The sequence below is a fragment of the Cebidichthys violaceus genome, unplaced genomic scaffold, assembly GCF_023349555.1.
Source record: "Cebidichthys violaceus isolate CVI_PGR_0920_01 unplaced genomic scaffold, fCebVio1.0.p SCAF_4, whole genome shotgun sequence".
NCBI lineage: Eukaryota > Metazoa > Chordata > Actinopteri > Perciformes > Stichaeidae > Cebidichthys > Cebidichthys violaceus.
Genome location: NW_027176594.1, coordinates 17,921,769 through 17,937,717, shown reverse-complemented (window position 1 = coordinate 17,937,717; position 15,949 = coordinate 17,921,769). Strand labels below are relative to the sequence as shown.

The 15,949-nt window shown below is 42.4% G+C and overlaps 1 protein-coding gene across 2 annotated transcripts in view; it reads left to right on the top strand.

Annotated features, from left to right (window-relative positions):
• LOC137885197 (tumor suppressor candidate 3) overlaps window positions 1-15,949 on the top strand; it is a 67,818-nt gene continuing 51,869 nt past the window's right edge. The window contains exon 1 of one of the 2 annotated variants that reach the window (XM_068727354.1): window positions 1-128. In XM_068727354.1, coding sequence (XP_068583455.1) covers window positions 24-128 — 105 coding nt within the window. In that variant the 5' untranslated portion in view covers window positions 1-23. Of the gene's footprint in view, window positions 129-14,233; window positions 14,449-15,949 lie in introns of those variants that run through there. The other variant, XM_068727355.1, reaches the window with a different exon arrangement.

Here is a 15,949-nt window from a genome sequence, read left to right as displayed (position 1 = left end):
CTCAGTCAGAGCATCCTTCCGTCATGGCGTCTGTTTGGGCTTCATCCCTTGTTAACCTGTCGGTCCTGTCTGTTTTCTTCCTCTTGCTACTATGTCTGCCATCCGGGGGAGGACAAAAGAAGAAGGAGGTAACGCTCCAAACGCTTACATGCACATTTCAGCGACCATTGTTGTGCTGTTTAATGTAATGAGCGTGCAAAGGAAATGCACTGTTGTGTGTTAAGCTAGCGAGCATCAGTCCCAATAGACAGGACGTTTTTGACAGAGAGACGTTGTAATAACTACTCGTTAGGGCACAGTGAACGCCTCTCGAATGATGTAGCGTCAATTGAAAGAAGCACTGCTTACAAGCTGTCTTTTTTACGTTTTGTGGTGGACTGTTTCCTGTGTAATTAAGCTTTTTTTTCTTCTTCTTTTTGCATAATATGACAAACGTATGCATGGTTTGATATAACGTTAGCAAGCTAATGTAGCTAGCTACTGTTTAATCTACAGTATTCTGTAAAAATATAGTCGGTCTTGGAGCACCAATGTCATTAAAACATCCTACGTGTTTACATTGACACTTTTATAATATTTTAGCATCACAAACGTCACTTTAAAGCACTGCTGGCTTTGTCGCCAACGAGGGTTTTATTTTGAAACTTGTATTTGCAGGAAGTGCTGCGTTTTACTTCACGGGAGCTTAATAATATGGAAATTAGACGATGCTGGCGAGAACATCACATCAACCTCGAAGATAGCTGAACGCTAGATGAATTAAGTCGCTGCAGGAACCAGCCTGTAACCAGTGCTGGTTTAGTTTAAGGGACCTACGTGTGTTTTTTATCGTTGACTTTAGAGTTGGTAATCTGAAAGGGAAGCCAAACGGAAGCTCTCGTGACTTGTTTTGTCGATCTGACATTTGTCACTGGGCTGAAAGGCTGGTCAGCTGACATACTGTGTCTGTTCACCTGCTGTTGAATCGATTACAATTGTGTTGGTTAAATTAGTAATTTGCTCTAATAATAGTAAAGACACACATATATGTAAGTCACTATATTGGTGATATGTTAGCTGACATGACATGTTTTGATATTTTTTGTATGAAAAGCCTACAAGAGAATGGAATCTGTGACCCTGAATTATTATTATGAGTATTGTGCTCATTTTTAAAACAATGTAAACCAAAGCCACTCTATCCTTCAGGTAATATTTTATAATCTATGTTTATGGGATGACATGAAGCAGCATGTTATTTTATTTAGTTATATGTTGGTCCTTCCTGCTTTTTGTTAGCTGTAGATATTTTGTTTTTATGAAAAATACTGCACATTATTATTGATGCATTTGTATTACTTTGAATTATGCCGATAGTATGCTGAGTTTTTGTTCTTGACGTTAATATTAATAGCAATAGCAGTTTGACAAAATACTGGAGTTCCTTGTACTCGAGTTTTCAACCATCTCAGTAGACTGTGAGACTTTATCATGTATGTCTGTTGTCCAATAATACCACAGTCCAGCTCACCTGCAGGTCAGTGGTGCAGCACTAAACATGTTCAGTCACAGGTTGTATTATCTGTGTGACCAACGTTTTGGGCCTTTGCTGTCATCTCACACGAGCATCGTTCGTGACTTTTTTTTATGGATCGCCGTAACAAACACTCAATAAGTTGATCGTGGAGTAGTTCCATGATTGGGATAATGGTGAATAACCTCACAAAAGCTGTCTAAGCTGGCTATCATGTAGAGATGTGAAAATCTAGATACAAATACAAATCTTCTTCTTCTGTTCTGTCGCTCTTGCTCCCAAAGTTAGGTTTACGGTTCGATCATCTCCAGACAATAGGCCTGCTGCATTTGTTCCTCTTTGTAGCCTGCCATGCTGTTATCCTGTGAACATTGATTGACTCTGGTTCTTGTGTTTAATGAGCCGGAGCCAAACTTCAACCCTGGTGCTAAATATATTCTGCTTCAACTGATTCGAATTTGGTTCTCAAATCATTGCTATTTAGGCTAGTGGGCAGACTTAGTTTGTTTTTACATTTCCTTATGGGGGAAGGTGTGTTAAAACCATGTCGCAACACCTCATCTGCACCTATTGCAGCTGACTTAGCATATGAAGAGGAAATTGATTGAGCGGGCAAAGTGCGGAGCTGATAAACGATGGAACGCTTGTACAAATACATGACAAGTGGACAAATATTTGAATGAACGTATAAAGAATTGTCCACAAAGGGATGATGAAAGAGCTGACTGAGTGGAATAATAAACTGATGAATAAATGGACGGATTAACCGCTGGAAAAAAAAAAAGAAAGCTTTTGAATAAGAGAGAGATTGAATGAATTATTGAGACTGACATATTTGCCCTCCAGTTCACTGTAAACACCTCATTTTTTTTTCCTGTCACTAATGTTGATGGCTTGTGAAATGCATAATGAATATGTCACAACCGTTAGAATGAGGATGTAAAGAAAAAAACCAAATGAGCGCACATTTCTCACTTCCTGTAAAGTTCACATTTAGCTTCAGAGGCAGTTGCAACGATAACGTATAAATGTGTTTATTGTCTTTAAGACGATTCACATTAATTCACATGAGCACTTGAGTCCATCATGCAAATGTGCCGGATATGAGTCACTTAATATATGTTATATTTTTTGTTATTCATAACAAGCTGAGTAAAGTTGATGTATAATGGCCATAATGGTTAAATGCAAAGATATAAACTTGATTATTTTATGAACCTGAGACAGTCTTTGTAGATCGATCTCTTCATAATATTTCAACACTGAAGACACTCACTCATTTGACCACCAAAACTGTAATAACTTGCATAATCCCCTATTTTTAACAATGTCTTTACCGAGGGGACGGTCTGCGGACACCGCTGCTTATTGTCAGCAATGCCTTGATTCACATTCACAAGATTCCACCAGGGAGCTGCCCATTATAGCCGCAGTGTGCTGTTAGGCACTGACCGGCTCAAGGACACCTCTGCATTATCTAATTAGTGACAGGGAGAGCTCTTCTCAATCACTTACCTCGCTGAAATGTATCCAGCTGTTGTTCCGTTTGCTCCTCTGCCATCGACGGCTTTAAACCGTCGACTTTAATATTGAACCCACCAAACATTTAACTTTGGTCTCTCCTGTGAGACTCTGTATACCAAGCAGCAGACAGGAGCTAGCCACACATTCTATACTGGCACGCACGCACACACACACACACACACACACACACACACACACACACACACACACACACACACACACACACACACACACACACACACACACACACACACGCAGACAGAGCCACAGGAGAGATATTGAGGGGTTATAATGTGAGAAATGTTCTTTCCCAGTTGCCTGCCTGAGGCCATGGCAGAGGAGGTGGAGGAGGCGGAGGGAGATCTTATTTAGCTGGAAATGGACAAAATGGTGACGCGGCAATTTTTTTGCATTTATCCGACCAACTTCTGCCCTTCGGCTCGCCCCGGCCACTTCAAGCTCCGGCTCTAAAATGTCGGGCTTGGCTGAAGGTTAAAAGTCCATTAAGGCGGTCCTGAATCATCCACACATTCAGATCAGTTTGTTACCATTAATACTTCAATCCTCAGTATTCAAAGCATTGTTTATTTGTCTGTTTGTCATCGTATTGACTAGTTTCTTTTATCCTAAATTATATTTTCTCTTAATTGTGTTTTTTATATATTCATTTTATATATTGCTGATGTGTTTTAAAGCTGCAAAATAGACTCAAGTAGAATATGTTTAAGAAGAGATTGGCCAAGTAATATTTTGTGAACTGGGTGCAAGTTTGGTCAAAATGGCAGTAGGATATAACAGTCTTTTGATCTTTCATAGGTTGGGCCTGTATTTCAAAGAATCAAAATTACATTATGATAATAAGGTTGAAGGTTTGTCCCCTGAATTTAACCATGAAACAAAGCTTTTATATGACACATGCAAGGTAACTTAGCAAACCTTGCTTTGTCTATTTGTTCATTTATTTTTTTTATTTGTGAATTTATATTGGAATATTTCACATTTTGTAAATATTTTCAAATTTTTATGAATTATTTTATTGGTATAACCAATATGGATTTTCCAATGTCGGCCCGGAGTCTACAGGAATCTTCTGTACCACTGGAGGCTCTGGTTCCACCAGGGAGGCTTTCTCCTGCTGCCACTGGTCACGTTCAGTCTTTAGCTCCTCCTGGTCGTCTTCAGAGCAGTCTGGAGCTTTTGGAGTCTTCATCCTCTGCTGTTCACCTTGAGCCACACAGGAGGCTTTGGTCTCCTTCAGCAGGGAGGCTTTCTCCTGCTCCAACTGGAGACGGTCAGCTGCAAACTTCTTCTCCTTTTTCTGCCTCTCCAGGTGGGTCGACCTGGCTTTGCTACACTGGTCAGTTCAGTGTTCAGCTCCTGCTGGGTCGCCTTCAGAGCAGTCTGGAGCTTTTAGCATCAACTTCGACATTTACTGTCAAACAGTAATCCACCATCAACTTGTCACAAAGCATCTCCGACGCTTTACTTCCGTCCTCCTGAAACAGTCGTCCCGTAGCTCACAGCTCCACCCGGGGAACTTTGCTTTTCGTTCCTTCTGTTTAATGGAATTAGTAAATGATTACAACACATTGGAACATGTGTTATAGTTGTGCATGCCAAGGACTGTATATAAGAAGAGGACTTAGTCACCCTGAGGTCACCCTGAGGTTTGTGGACTACAGTTTTAAAGCCTCGAGTTCGGCATTTTAGCTGTCGCCATCTTGGTTCATGGCTTTTTATTGGGCATCGACCTCACGTTTGAGGAGGTTTCACAAACACCCAAAACTTCTAGAACAAATGACAATATCCCTGTGATCCTTCCTGTACTCTTGAGACGAATGCTAACATGACATGCTAACATTTCTAACTCGCTAAAATATCCTGTAATCCTACACAGAGGAGGCATGTTAACGCGGCAAAACACCAAATGTTACATGCGGTTATATCACCATGGGAATGTCCATTAGTTTGTAAAATGCTGCTGTTAGCTCGTTAGCATTCAGCTTGGATCCGTAAAAGTCCAGTGTTTAGCTGCACTCGTTCTCAACACACATTGGACTGTTTGGGTTTTATTCAGTGATGAATGGCTGCTTAGTGCTTTTAGCAGGTCTTAGATGTTACTCCACTATATTACATCATTTTCTCACACACACGGGCCGTGTGACCCGTGTGTAAGATCTCCTCTTTTGCATATCGTTTGACTGAACGTTAGGTTCAGCTAAGGAAGTGCACGGTCACATCTGGGCAGAGTGGGTCAGCTGTCTTGCTTCATAAGTTTGCGGTGAAATTTCAGATTTGCACAGTACAGCACAACTCCTCGCAACAACAAAGTTGCGTACCGTGCCGATGGAGAATTGTTTTACTGTCGGAAACCGGACCCCAGAGCGCTGATAGTGGCACTTTTTGGCCACTGTTATTCATGCCCTAGAAAGTTTAATATTTAAGAAGTACATTTTCATTCCCCTTATTTTCCTAATCAGGTTAGTTGCACAGGGGGGTAGATAGATAAAGAGATAATAAAAAAATTAAAATAAAAAAAAAAGTCTGAGGAAAGGATTAGCTGATCAAGATAGTGACAGACCTGGAGAGAGAAAGAAATTAATTTAAATAAATAAATAAAAAACACAGTGATGTACCCCTGCCCTTTTAAAATCCTGCTACATGCCCCTTTAGGGAGTGGAGAAAATAATCATGGAGAGAGAAAGGATATTTATATCCCTTCAATACTCCCTCGTTCATCACCCCAGCCCTGCTAGATATTATATCTAGCTTGTGTTGTGTTTCTGTCTTAAGGCTGACTACAGCACAAAGAAAGAACCAATGTAAGCACTTCCTATACCTAGGCCCATGGAGTCAGGGGAGGAAAAGATAGAGAAGCAAAAAAAAAAAAAAAAAAGGTCCAGGGCAGCAGGTCTGAGGCAAAGAGAATTATATATCTAGAGAGTTATACGTCTACAGAGAGATAGAGATTTCAAAGTAGTGGGCTTGCTACCACACCCAGGGAGCAGTCTAATAAGTGGATCGGAATAATAAGAGCCTACCTCTGCACACAGAGGCGCAATAAACTACCGGGTAGGCCCTTCAGGGCATAACCCGAGTCACTTGCTGAGGTTAGACCGGGGCTTATGAAGCTTAAACCTGTGTAAGCAGTATTGAGTCTTGTTTTTGTTTTGTTTTTGCTGTCTGACCTGTTCATTGGAGAATAAACCTGAGCCCACAGTTTACGTTGTCTTTGCCCATGGATTTTATGGTACAGACCAAAAAGATAGCTTTTGCACACTTATTGTCGCCATTAACCAACCAGGCTGTATGAACACACGGGCCATCCGTCCAGTGCCAGACACCATACTGGGTTTGATCTAGACTCAGCCCTGCCATATAGTGCTATCTGGGTTCGTCTTTATGTCTCTATGTGTCGCCTGCCCTGCAGCCAGTACCGCTGTGTCACCGGCTTTGGTTGTTTTCCTGCTTTTATTTCTGTCTTTTCCTCTTTTTTTTACGCACACATGCGCTAACGCCAACGCTCAATGCTGCCCCCGTTTTTTTCCCTGATGAAAATAAATTGTGAAAATTCAAAGGTTCAAGAGAGAATGGATACTGTATCCAGCTCCCCTTCCCCTGTGTGTTGCCAATACAGCCCAGACTGCAGCTATAATGTTGCCATATTTCGCGCGGGGAAATGTTTCAATGTTCTCCCATGGAATTCGGGGGTGATTTGTTTGGATCTCGCTCATTAGCCGTAGTCATCTGAATTATTGATGCAGAAGTGTCAGGCCTGCTTTCCCAATGAATGATGGCCTGTGTTCCCAAGTCATTTTCCTCCGCTGTTATTCCTCCCTCTCCTCCTCCTTTTTTTTTTTTTTCCTCCCCTTTTCCACACTTCTGTAACAAATTTTCTGAGTGGCAAAAGGTTTTCCATTTGACACTTTCGAATCCCCTTGTCCACCCTTTTCCACTCCCAAATACCCTTCTTAATGCTCCCCCTTTGACATTTCTATAATCATGTGGCGTCATGAAATGATTTCTGTCTTTTTCTTTGACCTTGTTCTCAAATGTGCCTCCTACATCAGGACCTTTCCTTGTTCTCTTTTGGTTCCTTCTTCCCTTTCCCTTGTCCCTTCCCGCGAACAGCTTCCTGACATTTCTGAGGCTAATTTGTGGGCCAGCGCTCTTAAATGTGAGAGAAGAGCGGCGTCTTTCCTTGTTGTTGTGAACATTAAGTTCTCAATGCCTTTCGTCAGACGTATAGGCCCTTTTGCTCTTTCTGAAATGTCTTCCTCTCTTTTGCTTGGTTAGCCTTTGAGACAATCAGGCAGTCAATTAACCTACGAAATAAGCCCTTCAGGTATTTACGCAGCCAGTCACTCACGTAACCACCACTCAGTCAGTCTGTCGTATACTCTTACATTCACTGTCACTTGGTTACATACAGTTCCCTATACAGTTACATGCAGCTTTCTATTTTTATAAATAAATACCAGTGTCTGCACATCGACCTGCCTGTGTTATTGTACACTGCATCTAGCGGCTAGCAGACCTTTCCTTAGCCGCAGCTCTTCTCCTCCTAACTTGGTTGAAGTCAATCGTTTGAATCCACTTTCCCTGCTCCTCACACATGGAGTGTGTGTGTGTGTTTGTGTGTGTGTGTGTGTGTGTGTGTTTGTGCAAAGCTCCGCCTCCACGATGACGGGGGAGAAAAGAAATTGCGACGCTAAATGACGGCGAAACGCAGTCAAGAGTCACAATGAGCTGAAGTGAAACCGAACTCCCTGTTTACGGTCCGTCACCGCATCGGACCGTCCTCGCCTCATCATTGTCGGTGCTCAGTGTTTTTAAACCTCACATGAACGCCTCTACAACTGTCTTTGTGTCCGCCGTCCATCTTGTGCGTCACGAACACGGCTAGTGGTCTCTGTCGGCCATTGACTCACCCATTGACTTCTGTGTGATCAGGACAACTAAAAGTGAGATAGTAAGACCTTTTGCTTCCTGGACCTTCTGTCAAACTGCAAACGGCTAATACACCTCTTGTCTGATCATCCATAACTGTCTTTTTTTTATCACTCCTTATCTCCAGAGGGAAATGCTGTAATCTCTCATTTGCATATATTTTTCTCTTCTGTCATTGCTCTTCTCATCCCATTTTCCATTTTCTTTATTTATCCCTCAACTTTCCCCTCCTCGTTCGCCTCCACTCCCTTCCTCCCCCCACCCCCCCCCCCCCCCCCCCCCCCCCCCTTACTGTGACAGACCTTGCTGTATAGCTGATATGAGGTGGCATATAATACCACTGTGTGTGTGTGTGTGTGTGTGTGTCTGTCTGGCTTATGGCTGATAAGACGTCTCACTCTTATCCTCCCAGACAGACCTGTGTCGCTGTGACGGTTCGCAGGCCACACAAACTCACGTACGCGCGCTCAGCTGCACAAAGACACACTCGCAAACACACGACTATATACACGTCTACTACATATGCACATGCTTACACAACGTCTCCACTGCGTACTAGGTTGTTAGATTGAAAGGCATACAGTGGAGCTGTGTGTACGTGTTGCCTGTCACAGATATCTGATGATTCTGTCTTATTAAACTCTTAGTCTTTCTGCTTCACTGGCAGAAAGCCTGTTAACACTCTGCACAGTGCTAAAGACTGAGTGTGTGTGTGTGTGTGTGTGTGTGTGTGTGTGTGTGTGTGTGTTCCTTTGCCTTTCTCTGCATGGTAGAGAGGCTGTCATAAGACCGCCTTATTGAAAACACTTGTCATGAGAGTTGTACGGACGAGGAAAGCGGGAGAGAGAAAGTGAGCGAGGCAGATTTCCGCCTTGCCTTGTTTGACCCTCGGCTAGAGCTCTTGTGGCCAGAGTTAGTCCTTGTTCGGTAACGCTACACCTAGAGTTAATCAGACTGGTTATGAATTATTGAATTATGTTAACATAGCTTTTGTGAAAGCATTCATTTCTCCAGGGGAAGTCAAATCATCACCGTGGTCTCTCTGGCTCTTCTCCTGCTTCTCCTTCGCTCCGTCAAACACGGGGAGATGTTGGACCACGGAGCAGCGTTACGGATGGGGGGGGGGGGGGGGCGCTAAGGGGTCCGCCATCTTTAACCTTTAGGCTCCGTGGATTATCAAAAAATAAAAATCCACCTGAAAGTTAAAGACCCGAAAGAAAAAGGTAGCAAAACCTTCTCATTTATGCCCTAAAATAAGTTATTAGATACACACACAGAGCAAAGAGGTAACATAACATGATGAACTGATGAACTGAAGCAGTTTAGCATGAAGCCGTCATGTCAGATCTGGTCTCTTTTCCTTTTCTCTCCCACTCTTTTTACTCAACAGCTGTTGTTACTCTTCTGTAAAGTTGCTTGATGTCATTGGAGTGACAGTAACCACAACGGACATTGCTATTATTACCAGGGCTGGGCAAGTTAAGGCGTTGTTATTGCTTCTCTTCCTGCTGCTGCCCCCCCCCCCCCCCCTCGGGTGACACGTCTCGTTACAGGATCAAACGTGACAATATCAAAATACACATTGTCGTGTCTTTTAATAAACATAAAAGCATGTGAGGACAAACTGCTGTTAACTGCAACTCTTTATTAGCATAACTTCCACATGCAAGTTACTGCCACGCTACAGACTCCCTCCACGTTCCCATGCTTCACCTACATTCCCCTGGGTCCTAAGTCCCTCCAGGTACAGCTTCTTATCACCCTCTATGTACCAACGTACATGTATAACAAATACCACACATATGTGTCTGACCAAAATACCAGAAAAAGCTGAAAAATAAATGTAAAGTGTTTTTGTTTGGAATATGTATGATAAGCATATCATTTAGTTATCCTACTGAGAATTTAATAAACATAAAGAAAAAAACATGACGTAGATAAGTCTAGGTGTTTCTAGGTGTATATTTCAAATTGCATGGAAATAAAGTTGTGAACACCGGCTGAATATCTATGATCAGAATCATTATAAACACATGTTTACATAAGGAACATACTGTATTTGATTTGGTCAATGGTCAGCAGCTATGCATTCTTTTCTTTTTTTTTTCCTGGCATAAAGCTAGTGTAAGCCTGAGTCTATAAGTTACTCCTTGCTTATTTCACTCACCCAGTCGTGCCCTGTAACGACTGAAGGTCTGTTAGTTTACATTGCTCATGCAGCGAGGGGATCGCCAGCTGTGCTATCACTACAAACTCTTGATATCTGCAGATAAACACGGGCACACGCTCGCATCATTACCTCGGTATGGAAGCTTAACGTATTAAATTGAGTGGCAAAGTAGTTTTTCCCAACACCTCCGAACAAGCCCGTCATCACTTTCACTTATCAATCCAGCAGAGGAGAGGGGGGGGGGGGGGGGGGGGGGGGGGAGGGCACATCATGAAAGGAAGGGAAGCATTTTCATGAATGACAACACTTTTTAATCTTTTTTATGCTTGGCGAGGGTCATGTGGAATCAACATCAAAGTGACCCATCATTTGTCATTGATTGAGATAGATAGCCCGGTCTATCTTTACTGTCTCCTGCTGCTGCAGAATGCTCTGGATGCAGCCATCCTCATACTGTTATTTTTTATTTTATTTTATTACTGTACCAGGGAGCAGTGGGCTGTCCATGACTGGCACCCGGGGAGCCACTAGGGGGACAGTGTCTTGCTCAGGGACACTTCGACTCAGCTCACGTCCCAGCCAAGGATCGAACTGCTGACCGGTTCCCAGACAACCCTCTTAGCCTAGTGAGCTAGTCGCCCCCCAATTTTATAGGAGGAAAACAAAATGCTCTGGCTTGTTTTTTATATATATACATATATACATATATATATATATATATATATATATATGTATATATGTATATATGTATATATCAAGAGTATACATGATATATATCATGAGTCAAACTACCAGACAGGTGAGTCCGTTTGGGGGACTGTAGGACACATAAGTGTCTGCTGTGAGCAGGAAATAATACAACTTTTGATTATGGATTATGGTTCCCGTGAAATCATGGCAAAATCATTTTTTATTGCCACTGTAGTTCCACATAAACAAGGAGAGTGAGAGAAGGGTTCTTTTGAACCACGGCTGCCAGGTCATGTCTCGTAATGAGGAGCCTGATTTGTAATGATTGTCGCACCCCTAGTTTCAACCGGTGGTCACTTCCCTTTCCCCAGCTGCTCAGATTATTGACCAGCCAATTAGTCGCAGCGTATGATTAGTGCTACTAGCTCGCCATTTCCCCTCGCGAGGCCGACACCACTTTGCAGTCGGCGGCGGGGCGAGACAGCTGCAGCTCGCCGGGCTAGAAGACGGTACATTAGCGTCGTCGCAGCCTGCATTCAGAGCAACCTGGGGACACGGGGCGCAGCTTTAATGCACGCAATTCTTTTCAGGCAATGAAACAAGGAAGGTTCTGGACAGCCGCTTTTCTCTGGTGGCTTTATCGCTGACTCCTTCTGAAATGAGCTCTTTAGTCAGTATGCCAACCCCATTCAGGTCTGAAAGCTTATCAAACCCAGGTTGTGATGAAGTGTCGAGCGGCCATTAAGCGAGATGTTTGCAGGATGTCCTGTTTGTGTGTCTTCTCTCAGGTTCTGTACAACCGAAAATCGTATCAAAAGAACAAAGACGATGCATAAATGCAACCTTCAAATATAACACATCATCCTCCTCGATGTTTCATTTTTTTTGCTCGTGGAAAATATCTTGACCGCCCTACTTTTGCCACACATTTGCACACCACTCGGAATATTAATTTTAAGGGCAACCGTATGAGTAATCAGTGTCTCCTCTGCATATTAAAATTAGTAATACCTTTTCTCTGTGGGGGGAAGAGGAAAACCGCTGTGTGAGTCATTGAACTAATATAACATTTTGTGTCGGAGCGTAAGCTTAAGACGGGGGAGGGTCGCCAAGTAATAGTTTGCATCTGAATAGAATGAATAAAAACCATAATCGCCAGTAAGTCAGATTTATGTATACATGTTTTTATTTCCTAAAGAGACACAAAAAGAAATGAAAGAGACAGAATATTTTTTTTTATATTTCCTATAACTGTTTAATAACAGCATGAATCGTTTAAAATTATGATGAAAATAAAACATGTTTTCAAAGTCAATGTTAGCACTGAAATGCTATTATTAGGTAGTCATACCAGCACTGGCAAGTATCTAAATATAAGTACTTGGACTGTAACAAAGTGGTACTAGTGCATCCTTAGTTGCAGGCGTTGTTGGTAGCCTGAGGTGAATTTCTATTTTAAAGTACTAACCCATGTGGATAGTGTTTCCTTTGCACTACAGGTATACTTGTTTTCTTTTTTTCACTTTAAGAAGTTCATTCAGAAACTGCTATTGTGTAATCGGCCTGGTGAGACTGGACTGCTCACCTAGCTGAAGCAGATAACAAACGTGAATGGCCTACGATGCTAATTAGGAGCACATTAGGCTCACAGTTATTAGGCACCAACACTAGTGTTGCTTCCAAAGGCTAATGAGGTTGCATACTAGGCCAATTACACTTGTATTTCTAATACGCTCGTATGGGCATTGTGCGCTTGACCCCCGACTCTGACCGTTTTAAAAAACGATCACTGCAGGGCGGGCGGACTGGTACCGTCTGCAGGTGCATGAAGCTAAAAGACGTAGAGAGAGAGAAATAGAGAGAGAGAGAGAGAGAGAGAGAGAGAGAGAGAGAGAGAGAGAGAGAGAGAGAGAGAGAAGTAGACGGAGGGTTCAGAGCTAAAGGTCACACAGCAGTGACACACAGCTCACCTGGGGAGCGGAGAAGAGGAAGACGAGTGAGCTGGTAGTCAGACAGGCTCACGACGTCGTGACCTTTCCTCAACCCAGACCCCCTCACTCCCACGCCGTCTCCGTCTTCTGCTTCACACGTGAGCCAGCAGTTTCCACACCTTTGTGTGTCTTTTCTCATCTTAAACATCCCTTCTTTTTTTAACACTAATACATTGTTGTCAGTCTACCTTCAGCTTCTGGAAACAGGGATGTGACTATATATATACTTTTTTCCATTGTTGTGTTTTATCGGACAGCGCTCTCCAGCGGTTAGGCAAGGGTGATTATTGAAAATGAGAACTAAGAGAATTGGAAATGTGTTTTGCCTTATGATGAAATGTCTTACCTGTGGAAACCCGTCACACAGCCTAATGTAAGTACGGGATGATTGAGTAGCGTAAACGATGTCGGCGGTGTTTCTCTCACATCCTCCCTTTTTGTCATCCCTCAAACTCACTGCGGCTGGCGTTTTGGTTTTGTTATCCGCTGACAACCGGAGCTCAGGAAAACTGTCCCTGTCTCAAGTCTACTTTTGGTGCGGTCGCTACAGCTGCTGTTTAAAGCAACAGGAAGCTATAAACCCTTCACAATAAAATCCTCACAATGAACCGACTGGTGCAAAGCTTGTGAAGCGTTCAGATGAATTATAATATTTTTTATTTTCCCCCCCCAAAAAAAACCCCAACTAATTTTAGCTCAGACTGAAAACTGACTTTGCTACTTGGCTGCTGATGGGGATTATTTAGCAGGCTGCTTGGTTTTACAGTGCTAAAAGATTAGCAGTGTAATAAGCTCAACCCCTCAGTGTGTGTCAGATTACTCCAGTATTGAGGTAATGTTCGCCCAAGTATTACCTCACAACTCATATTTCATTATGGGTTACAGAATTTGTCTTTGCGACTAACTTTCCTCCTCATCTCCTCCCGCTGCGCACTCTTAGGGCATCGTGTGCTAATCATACCCTTTTAATTGCTATAAAAAAACTTTTACACACACACACACACACACACACACACACACACACACACACACAAAACCTAGCCCCTAACATCCTTGACTGAAATCTTCGAGTATATTTTTCTTTCTAATTTGATGCAAGACAATTTAAAAAGTATGTGGCGGTACATCAAGCTGTGCCTCTTTATTTTTTGTTCCTCTTTTCTCTGCAGTTCGTAATTTAACCATTAGACCACCCACAGCTGACCCGTGCTTTCATCACTAAGCAAGCTGAATGTAAAATTTGGACTATGCCTGGATCAATTGATCACACACACACACACACACACACACACACACACACACACACACGTTTGCACGATAAGCCTTGAGTAACAAGTTGTGAGAAGGTTTGTTTTTCTTTCAGAGGAAGAGCAGGAGCGAGCTGAAGTAAAGATAATACGGAGCGGGGAGTCTTAATGGCGTCGTGTCCCCCTACATCGTGGTGAATCACTCATGTGTCGGGGAGATGGAGGAGCCCACATATTGGCTCTGTGTTCTTTTCAAAATTCAAGAGAATGACTCTTTGCTGCAACCAACACAACTCTAGGGCTCCATTTATGTTATCTCCACTCGTTTTTTTTTTTTAAACATTATCAGCGGTCTTCAAGCAGGTAAATAGATTTTTCTTTGTATCTGAAGTTGCTTTTGATTGTTTCGCTCCTTTCTTTTACCAAGGGCAGAAAAGTTCAACGCCGGTTGCTCTCGGTGCTTTCTAAAGTGTGATTGTTTTTGTTTTGACCTGAATTAGAAAAATTGCTCTTGAAAGCACAAAGGAGCGTTTCTTAATATGACTTCCTCTGGGTTTAAAGGCAGTTAATCGCATCACTGTGTGTCCACTGAACCGGCCTTGTGAAGCAGCAACATGGCCTCCCTAACGTTCCCTATACCTGCCTGGTGCCTGGCTCAAGGGCACCACCGATTTTTGCCTTACAGAAAAAAATAATCACCTCATACAGTACCTCCCTCTGCCATGCGTAGATTTTCCTTCCCAATCCCTCAGGGAATTTGAATTAGCATTTTTTTTTTTTTTTTTGTATAAACTTTTTTAATCAAAGTTTCACCTGATGTTGACTGCTGTAAGCTTTTCTGAAATCCCCCCAACGAATGTAAAACCTCGAGCAAACTAATTTACACACAGATTTGTTTTGCCTTGCATTTTGCCAGATAAGCATACGCTCCCTTTATCACATGCTTATGGCTACTAAAAAAGGAAAAAAAACAAAAAACAAAGTAAGGAAACCTTTATGTTTTATGTTTTGGGATCATTACAGAAATGTAACAGTGATGCTTGTCTGGTTGTTGGGTGCGTGACAAATGACACACCGTGTATCTGTGCATTGATTGAAACACCAGTTTAGTTTGGAGTGCTCTTGAGCTTGAAGGGAAGTAAAGTTGTGTAAGTCCTTCACTGTCACGCGCTAATATCGTCATTGACCAACTACGTCGCCTTCATTTATCATCTATTATTATCTAGTGTGTCCCGTTGCTTTCTGCTTCTCTCTTTGTACCTTTCCTCCTTTATTCCTCCTTCCTCCCCATCCGTTTTCCTTTCAATTTCTTTTTTTTCATTTACTTTCTTCTCCTCCCTCCATCCTTCCATCCCTTCATTTTGACTATAGTGACCATATGCTCCCCGAGTGCTCAAGTTGACTCCCTATTGTTTTTTTTGTTTTTTTTTTACAGTAGGACTGGCCCTGTGTGTGTCCATCCCCGGTCTTTTTTTATATTAGGATGCCTTTATAACAAAATCAACCTGCACTGATGCTCCGTAACCCAATTGCAGCTCTGTGCTTCCCCAGAGAAATGATATCTGCAAAGACGGGGAAAAATAAAAATGAAGGGGGAAGAAGGGGTGAGCAAAGGTCAAGCAGAGTGAATAAACAATCACCCGGTGCATTCTACTGCTGCTCTGTGGCTGATAGAATGCAGGTAGAATCAGTTATACTCACTAGTTTGTAGACGCTTTAAAGGACTGGGATTACTGCTCTGGGTTTAGTTAGACCACTTCATACAGTGTTTGTTAAAATATCCTCCTTACAGATGGAAATAACCAATAAAAGTCAAAAAAAAGAAAACTCTAGAAATAGAAAGAACAAAAAAGAAAAGCTGTAA